The 10060-nt window shown below is 38.5% G+C and overlaps 1 protein-coding gene across 1 annotated transcript; it reads right to left on the bottom strand.

Moving 5' to 3' along the window:
* Positions 1-2892: 2892 nt before the first annotated feature.
* Positions 2893-9239, bottom strand: LOC146551219 (uncharacterized). Its single transcript, XM_085259360.1, has 6 exons — positions 9196-9239; positions 7763-8098; positions 7401-7541; positions 5394-5492; positions 5097-5137; positions 2893-4661 (listed from the first exon to the last, which is right to left on the bottom strand). Exons 1-6 carry the CDS (start codon positions 9233-9235, stop codon positions 4566-4568), a joined length of 753 nt encoding a protein of 250 aa, XP_085115486.1. The 5' UTR covers positions 9236-9239; the 3' UTR covers positions 2893-4565.
* Positions 9240-10060: the final 821 nt, after the last annotated feature.

Raw genomic sequence — 10060 nt, 5'->3', positions numbered from 1 at the left:
CATGTCTCCATGTCTGTTTATCCCCAGTCCAAGTGTCATGTCTCAGTCTCAGTGTGTTCCTTCCTGTTTTATTTTGTTAGTCCCCCGTTTCCTGCCCGTACATTCAGTTTTGCATCCTCTGTCTTATTTGTCAGATTTTGTTCACCTGTGTTCTTGTGAGTTCCATCTCCCTGATCACCTCTTGTGTATTTAAGCCTTTAGTTTCCTTCACTCCCTTGTTGTGAACTCCCCTCATGTTGTGTGCTCTCCCTTCTCTCTGTCAGTGTTAGTTTTCAGTCTGTTTGCTCCTGTTTTACTCATCTGTATGTGTTGTTACAGTTTTTTCTGAATGCTTAAACCCTAACTGTGATTCCTGTAGCACAATTCCTAAAACTATGCAGACATATAGCAAAATCACTCACTGAGTTTGCAAAACTAAAAGCACAAAAACTGCTTTGCACTCAGTTTGCAATTTCGTAACACACACTTTGCAAAACTGTAGGCAGAATTCACTGCACAACACTCAATTTCCAAATTTCCAACACACTCCTAGCAAAAGTACACACATGTATGGCTATCATTAACACTAATTTGCCAACTGTCTGGCACACTTTCACATGTGAAAGCTTTTTTAGATAATTAGTTCACTTTGCAATCAGCCTAAGCACTATAATACAGGTAAGCTGTGTGTGCGGAGTACAATGGAGGGAGCAGAAAGAGTGAGAAGTAGAGGAGGCCGAGGAAGAGGACGTGGAGGTGAAGAAGTAGGATGAAGAGGACGACAAGGACAAGGAGGAGCAAGAGGAAGATGAGGAGGGAGGAGAGGAAGATGAGGAGGGGGGAGAGGAAGATGAGGAGGGGGGAGAGGAAGGGTAGGAAGAGTAAGAAATAGAATTGCTGATGACATCAGAGCTACAATAGTGGACCATGTAATCAACCGTGGAATGACCCTGAGGGTAGCTGGCCAACAGGTCCACCCTAACTCGAGCCGCTACACTGTAGCAAGTACCATAAGGACATCTTGAAATGAGAATCGGTTAGTACAGTCACTTCGCACAAAGATTTGTAGCACTGCCATATGCCAATGAGAAACACACCAATACCATTGATGTAAAAATACTGAAATTGTTACTTTACAGAATTGCTAGATGACCAGATGCTGGGGGCAGAGGAAGCATGTTCACTGCAGACCAAGTAACCCATATAGTCATTATGGCGATTGCAAATAATCTTATACTTGGAAATAAACACTTGTGTTTGTTTTGATGTGTTTGAATAAACACCAGTACTTGAAGTTTGGATCCCTCTATGCTTATGGATCTATGACAGAAGTATGAGCTCAAACTGACATAGCCTACCTTGTGCACAGAGAAAGCAAAGGCCAGATGTGTTTTGTATTCATACCATCAATGTGCAGTTGGCGCATTGTGTGCTTAGTAGATGATGGCTTGTGTGCACTGTTTGATACGGAAACACCATTTTTACGAAGGTGTGAAGAGTTAATCCAGCTGTGTTTGCTTTTGCAAGAGAACTACAATGTTTTGATTATTGGGTGACAGGTTTTCTTATTTGTGTGAAGAGTTTTGCAAAATTAGCCAATAGTTACAAAAAATGTGCTTAAGCAATCAGAAAAAACTGTAAGCCTTTAGTTTCCTTCACTCCCTTGTTGTGATCTCCCCTCATGTTGTGTGTTCTCCCTTCTCTCTGTCAGTGTTAGTTTTCAGTCTGTTTGCTCCTGTTTTACTCATCTGTATGTGTTGTTACAGTTTTTTCTGAATGCTTAAACCCTAACTGTGATTCCTGTAGCACAATTCCTAAAACTATGCAGACATATAGCAAAACCACTCACTGAGTTTGCAAAACTAAAAGCACAAAAACTGCTTTGCACTCAGTTTGCAATTTCGTAACACACACTTTGCAAAACTGTAGGCAGAATTCACTGCACAACACTCAATTTCCAAATTTCCAACACACTCCTAGCAAAAGTACACACATGTATGGCTATCATTAACACTAATTTGCCAACTGTCTGGCACACTTTCACATGTGAAAGCTTTTTTAGATAATTAGTTCACTTTGCAATCAGCCTAAGCACTATAATACAGGTAAGCTGTGTGTGCGGAGTACAATGGAGGGAGCAGAAAGAGTGAGAAGTAGAGGAGGCCGAGGAAGAGGACGTGGAGGTGAAGAAGTAGGATGAAGAGGACGACAAGGACAAGGAGGAGCAAGAGGTAGACGAGGAGGGGGCAGAGGAAGCATGTTCACTGCAGACCAAGTAACCCATATAGTCATTATGGCGATTGCAAATAATCCTATACTTGGAAATAAACACTTGTGTTTGTTTTGATGTGTGTGAATAAACAGCAGTACTTGAAGTTTGGATCCCTCTATGCTTATGGATCTATGACAGAAGTATGAGCTCAAACTGACATAGCCTACCTTGTGCACAGAGAAAGCAAAAGCCAGATGTGTTTTGTATTCATACCATCAGTGTGCAGTTGGCGCATTGTGTGCTTAGTAGATGATGGCTTGTGTGTACTGTTTGATACGGAAACACCATTTTTACAAAGGTGTGAAGAGTTAATCTAGCTGTGTTTGCTTTTGCAAGAGAACTACAATGTTTTGATGATTGGGTGACAGGTTTTCTTATTTGTGTGAAGAGTTTTGCAAAATTAGCCAATAGTTGCAAAAAATGTGCTTAAGCAATCAGAAAAAACTGTAACGCTGTGTTTTGAGTTCAAGTCTTTCTGCTGAGTCCTGTGTTTGGAATCCACACTCTTCCTAACACACAAATGTGTCCTGACATCATGTTTTAATCAAAGAATGAGACGAGTGATTCCAGATAGTTTAGAAACTTTGAAATGACTTTTATTTTAATTAAAAAGTAGACCTTCTAATAGGTGACTTGGGCAGACTGCACATCCATTTACATCATTCATTTACACTGTGACTAAAACTTTTTTTGCTAGGCCCCTCTTCATTTTACAGTCAACGCTGCTGTCAATACATTCTTCAAAAAATGCCTCTCTGTGCAAAATGGGTTTAAAAACATAAACAACTGTGGTATACTGTTTTTCCGTGATTTGAACCAGGGGAACAAATTGTGGCAGGGTCAGTGTTGTGCCAAGGTAGGTATCACTGACAAAATGTATTCCCCCTGTGTCGCGAACATTCGCTCGGCACAGAGTGCGGATCCAGTTTACTCCGCCTCCATTACAGACTATTAGACGTGGAAGTAGTGATGTTTTAGTTTTATGAAAAAGTAAAAAATGAGTGTCGTTACATTACCATTCAGTTTGAGGGTTACAGCAGAAAATGATATATTTATTGTTCTCATGTGGGATTAACAAACGAAGGACATTTTGCCTGATAATTATTTATATCCTCCTGTAACTTTACTGTATAAAGAGCTAAAACCTCCAAAGTTTCAGGAGTAGTTAGTCGTTATAGTGTTTGTGAACTAAAAATCAAGAATGTGGGATACTGTTTGTCTGTGATTTGGAGAGCCCAGCGTGTGCTCCCGACACAGGGGAAACTAATTCTGTCGGGGAGACCTACCCTTGGTTTGACAGCTGTTGTGCAGGTGAAGCCAAAGGCAAGATATGCTTCATCATATGTTTGTGTTTGGCTTGGAAGGAAGTTGGTTTGGAAGCATATTTGGTGATGCTTCATCTTCTGCTTTGCATTTGTGTGGGAGCCCCGTCAAAAAACCTGCCTATTATACTAACAGTGTCCACTCTTCTTTTTCACAAAAATTCATACCGCACCCCCCATGCAATGTGGCACGTTCACCACTTTGGGAACCACTGAGCTAAAAGATCGAACCGATATATAATAGACACACCGGTCCACTGTGTCCATTTCACGCTTTGCCTCTACAAAACATGAAATGGACGCGTCCATACAGAAGTTGCATTATCAGCAGGGCGAGGACAAACGTATGAAGTACATTAGTCCTTAATCATCAGAAACAGTTAAACTAGGCAGGTAATATAATATGTGTGTGTGTAAATGTGTTAATAACTTCTGTTTAATGGCTTTTCCGTAATTGTTTTAATGTCAGTGCGCCCCAGGGTGGCTGTGGCTACAATGTAGCTGCCATCACCAGTGTGTGAATGTGTGTGTGAATGGGTGGATGACTGGTTGTGTAAAGCGCTTTGGGGTCCCTAGGGGGGACTAGTAAAAGCGCTATACAAATACAGGCCATTTACCATTTGGCTTGAAGTAAAATCTTCCTCTGCTGTTACTGCAACTTACTGCAACTTCTGCATGAGTGTGCATTTCAGTTTTGAAAGGGGCAAAGTGTGACATGTACATGGTGGAGCAACGCGTCTATTACCTGTTTGGTTGAAAAGGAGGAAGCAATGGGAGAAGGTGACATGGATGAGATTGACTTGTGGATTCTAAGAGGTCCATAATCTCATTCCTGCTTTTACAGAAGTTTGATGATCAAATCTTTATCACTGACCCTGGTAACTTGATTTAAAAAGTCATTTTTCCTTCAGAAGGAAAAATGACTGTTCATGCAGTCATTCAGCTTCACAGGAGTTCATGTCTGAAAACTGGTTATTGTGTCTGAGTGTAGACTAGGTTTGGTCGTGATCTCTGCTCGCTGTATTGGGACTTTGGTAGGTCAAGTCTTCACATGAGGAGACTGGACGATCGATTTCACTGAGACCAATCTGGGAAAATAAAAATAACAAACTGACTGAATTGAGGAGCAAAGACAAAAACACAATGACAGCAACGACATATTAAAGCAGAAGACGATGATGCGCAGCAGGTTTTTAGTGTCAGGATGGAAACAGAAGCTGTGTGTTCTATTTATAGTACACAGAGAAGTGAAAAAGTAGATTTTGAACTTTATTTTGGTTCATTTTAGTACCGCTTGCATCTTTTAATATAAAACAGAGACTAGTGCAGATTTAAATGAAAATTAATCATATGATTGAAACTGAAAAGAAATAATGTTTTAACATTTTAGGCATTTACCAATTTAAATTCAGAATCCTGAACTTTTTTTTAACCATGAAATCTCAGTTTGTTTGTTTTTCTTTCCAGCCTGGTACAGATTTTGAAACCATGACATAGAGAGAAAACAAACAGAGATAAGTCACCTCAGTGTGGTCATATGCTGAGCGTCTCTTGCAGTTCAAACCTGTAGAACAGACAGGTAATACGTTTCATTAGCTTTACTATGCCCTCCTCAGGATAATAATTGAGACAAATAAAACTTCAACTAAAACTAAACATGTTCTTACAATAAACCTTAAACTGAAATATGAAAATCCACTCTGGAAATTAACTGAAAATAATCTGAATTGAAAACAAGACATCAAAATACAAAAGTAAAATAACTCTGTTGTCAATTAATGAATCTTAAAGGTTTTAAATAATGTTTGAAGGTAACTCACCGTTAGAGGCCTCGGCCGTGATTCTGTAGATGAGCAGCAGAACAACAGGCAGCAGAACCACCACCACAGATAAACGTATCACCAGCTCCAAGGACAAACCTGGATGACAGACACACAGACACAAAACTTCAAATGCTGCTTTTCACGAGTTTTTAGAAAACGACAGATGAAGAGTGGTGAATGGTAAATTCAATGGGGTTGGTGTTTTTGGACTGACTACTTTAGTCAGTTTGGCAACTTGATGAAAGATTTTTAGTTTTGTGATTATGTTTAGTTGTAGCTTCATTTAAAGGAAGAAGAGCTTGTGAATTGGGACCACCACAGGAAAAGAGAGTGAAGCCATATGTGCAGAAGAATGCATGATACTACCTCCTGTGTTAACAGAGAAGCTATCGGTCTCTCTCTCTCTCTCCTTTTTTGGGAATGTCTGAATTTCTATACATACCAAGCTATCTCCCATTTCAGCAGACAAGTGAACAGTTTTCTCCTTTTATGGAAATGTTTTTGTATTCTGAACATGCCACTCCTACTTCCTTGAAACCTGTTTTGATTATAAATAAAGAAAGCTCTGAAAGCCCTGCGCGGTTTTCCTCTGGTCACATCTGTTCTGCACAGATACCGCAGGGCAGATCGGACCAGGGATGGGAAATCGTCCATGTATGCATGAAAAAGATATCTTCAGTCTAAGTTTCTTTGCCTTCAAATAATTTCTCTTCACACAACTTTACCCCAAACTTTTGAAAATAAGACTTTAAATGTGTTTTTCCTATAAGCTACACTCCTACTAAGCATGCACACAGATTCTGAACATTATGACAGAGCGAGTCCAGAAGATTTGGATTTAATGAGCCTCATCTCCATGATGAAAATCAGAAAAACTGATTAACAGAACAGATTTAACTGTTACAATCAAAATATGTAATAAATACATTATATCAATAAAGTTGTACACATACATATTCAAAGTTTAATTTATTTTTGTTTTTTTAAGTAAGTCATGGAGATTCACCAAAAAACGACATAGCATGAACTGATAACATCTGAAGTAGGGGCTTTCAAAAAAAAAAAAAACTAGTTTAAAAAAATGTTTGTCATGTGTATCATGTCATGTTGTAATGCTTGCTGGTAAGACTTGAACACCTCCTCATTCTGCTTAAAATATTCAATAAAAACTAACCTACACGCAACATTCCTGTGTGACTGTTACACTGATGCTTATATAAATTCATAGGAAGAAATCTGAGAACCACTGAAGTCAAATATTGACTGATCACATCTTTATCCGCCATCAAGACCTCATGCAGTGACACTCTGACGCCCTTCACAGCACTACATTCATTCTTCACTTTTTTATAAGTTCAGATTAATTTTCTGTTATACTTTAACTCTAGTTTAATGTCAATACCACTTTGGGGGTTTTTTTTCCGGGGTGGGGGGGGGGGTGGGGGGGTGGGGGGGTTGTTGTTTTTTTTACTTATATGAAAATTGTGTATTTCTACACTGTGGCTGTTTCTTCTTATAGTGCAGGAATAAATCAGACTGCTTCTCGGGTGGAGGCCGACAGAAGAAATGTTGATACTGAAAAAGGCTGATGAGGTGTGTTGAGGAAGTGTTTGAAGCTGAGAATGAGGAAACAATCAGAATAATAATAATAATCATTTTTCTGTAGGTTTTCTGTTCACTTGTGAGTAATAGGGGTTAATATGTGTTTACAGCACAAGTCATTGAACTAAATTTGTTGCGTGAATATGACACATGTACGTTATTTAAAAGATATGTAACTGTGGTCAGTGAGAAGTTCACATCTTCAGGGACATACTTTTTTTTCTTTTACTTCTAACAGAGTTGTGTATTTCATCACCGCGACTGTTTCTAATTATACTTCAGGAATAAATCAAAGTGCTTCTTCCACTCCTGCTGATGTGTCATTAATGGACATGGATGAAGGTTCTTTGATAAACACGAGACTGATTCACACTCACACATTCACACGTGCATATATGATACCTGAGCCTGATGGCAGTGTTTCAGGAGAGATTGATGAAGGTGTGAAGCTTCCTGAACTGAAGTGTGTTGTTGTTGTTGTGGAAGCTGATAAGAGAAATGTTGATGTTGATAAAGGCTCATGAGGTGTTAGAGTGTCTGAAGCTGTGAACAAAGAAACAATCAGAATAATAAAAATCCTGCTTGAAGCAGCTTTTCTGTCTGCATGTGAGTAATAGGTGTTAATGTGTATTTACAGCACAACTCATGAAACTAAGCGTGTAGTGTAAATATGACACATGTAGGTTATTTGAAAGATATGTAACTGTGATCATTGAGACTTTCACATCTTCAGGGACATTAATAAGAAGATTTTTTTTTCTCACCTCCTGTGATGAGAAGCTGAAAATCACATGGTTGAAAACTCGTGTCCAGTGTGCAGCTGTACCGTCCTGAATCAGACTTGTTCAGCTGTGTGATGCTCACATGCACAATAGGAGTTAAGAATTTTTCTTTTTCATATTCAATGCTGTATCTGCCGCTCTGAGCTGTGTAATCAGCTGTTTCAATGAGAATGTTTCCTTTTTCACATTTTTCTTTGCAGAACAATGTTTTTCTTCCAGGGATATAAAATTTGCATGTAACTGTGATGTTTCCTCCTTCCACTCCTTCATAGATGGGAGTTTCAGCATTGGCAAGTCCAGTGTTTCCATCCTGCAGGTCTGTAGAAAATATGAACAATCAATTATTACCAACTTCCTGTAAACACTGCAGTTTGATGATATTTTATTAAAATAAGACAGATGATTTTTCACTGTAATTCAGAACAACATTTTAAAGTAGTTCATTTAAATTCACTCTCTTTATATTTTTCATTTGAACAAAATCACCCTGCTTCTTCCTGACATCGACACAAGCCATCTGCTGAAGAACAGCTCAGCTCAGAGTTAAAAGTTTAAAAATTGACCTTTTAGTTGTTTGAGATAAGAAATTGATCTGCTTTCAGGCTTTTGAAATAGATGCGTAATATTCAGTTTTCAGTCTGTTAACATTTAAGCTGTGCTGTTCCTCTTGAACTTAGTAAAAAGGCACAAATAACGTTGTTGTCTTTTGCCAGTTATTGCCCACAGTTAGATTGCTGCAGTTTAGCTTTCACAGAAACGTGACTTACTGGCCAAGACCAGGACCTTTTATTCTTTACTGAAAGCCACAAGTTACCTGGAAAACTCGAAGTGGTGGGTATGTCCTCATTCAAACAAAGTATACTGTAATTCTGTTACTGCTGCATCAAATTCAACAGTATTATCCCACTGACTTGTGTGTAGTAAGGTATTTGAAAATCCACAGATAAAGAAATTAGATGATATTTTGTAGAATTTGCTGATGAAAAATTGAACTTGTTTTGACATAAAAAAAAATTCAAAAGCTTCCTTATAGTCATGATGTTAGCCTGAATTATATAAAACACTGCATCAAATAGAACAACAAAGTAATTACAGATGTTTATCCCAAGAAAGCAAAATTAAACTGAATCAGCCTTTTAAACATTCTGATGTGTTCGGGAGTATAGATTGCTGAATTAACGAGGTGCACCTAAAGCCACCATGAATATCGAACCCATATTGTAGCGTACAAAACGCTGAAGGCGCACAAACTTTTTTTTTAAGTGTGGATGTTGTGACCGCGGTTCAGTATCGAAGCATCCAGCTGTGGACATTCACTCACAGACAGCCTCTGCTTCTGCTTTCAGCACTCTTTCTGATGTAGTGCAAAACCTGCAAACATTTTTATAAATCAGAAATAATAAGAATTTACTTACAGAGGAAGATGGAGCAGAAGAAAATGTGACAGAGTTTCATCTCGAGGTTCTGACGGCTTAATGTTTAATGCTGCTTCTCTTACTTCTCTGTTTGGAAACAAGGAACTTCTAACTTCTCTTATCCTCGCAGTCCCTCCTTCAAATTCACACTCCTGCGCTTTGATGGGTTTTTTTCTACTGCAGAGTCAAAGATTAAGTGTCCATTTATTTATGGGTTGCAGAAGTTGATTCTTTTGGTTTCTGGAAGTCTGTCCTGCGTCTCACAAAGCAGACTTTTCAGACTTGATCAAATTCAATTTAATTTAGCTGTCTGGCTGTACTCCAGTTTCGTGTGAAACCAAAAACACTGCATCATCTAAAAGCAACTCGACTACTAAAAAAGTTTTGACACTGACAGAGAGGAAGTTTTGAGCCATCAAAATAGAAAATTTCAAACAAAAATGTATTCACTCACCTTATTACTCAATTGTACTGAGATTGGGTGATCGTGAAGATCATCTAAGTACAGTTAACTCACTTTCATCTTCAGTAAACAAGTTTGAAGTCATTTGAGTTTCGTGACACAGCACTTTATTTACTTGAAGGAACCATCAGATGGTAGGTACATTATGATCATAAAGCTGGACATGGTCAGCAAAAATAATCAGGTAGGTTCTCAGTTGGCCATATTGAATGTGAGTATTATAAGAATGTGCGTCTGACAGAAAATAAGAAAAAGCAGAACAGGTAAAAAAAAATGTGGTGTTTCATCTTCTTATATGTGAGGGAATGAATTACAGAATACTTTGCGGCCATGACCTGTTGTAAAGTTTGAGTTTCAGGGTAGAAGCAGAAGTTGTATTTAAGATATAGAAAGTGAACGTGC

The sequence above is a fragment of the Mchenga conophoros genome, linkage group LG20 (genome assembly GCF_057382185.1).
Source record: "Mchenga conophoros isolate Kocher_MC1m ecotype Shallow Benthic linkage group LG20, M_conophoros_male_GT1.1, whole genome shotgun sequence".
NCBI classification, from domain to species: Eukaryota; Metazoa; Chordata; class Actinopteri; order Cichliformes; family Cichlidae; genus Mchenga; species Mchenga conophoros.
Note: the sequence above shows the minus strand (reverse complement) of the source record. Positions and strands in the feature narration are given on the sequence as shown.

Bases quoted from the DNA above. Each gene is read 5' to 3' on its own strand.
- LOC146551219 (XM_085259360.1), bottom strand. From the start codon at position 9,235: ATGAAACTCTGTCACATTTTCTTCTGCTCCATCTTCCTCT. The intron at 5,493-7,400 runs GTATCATATATG...TCTGTCATCCAG, and splicing joins AACACTGCCATCAGGCTCAG to GTTTGTCCTTGGAGCTGGTG. The intron at 4,662-5,096 runs GTGACTTATCTC...TTATTTTCCCAG, and splicing joins CAGCATATGACCACACTGAG to ATTGGTCTCAGTGAAATCGA.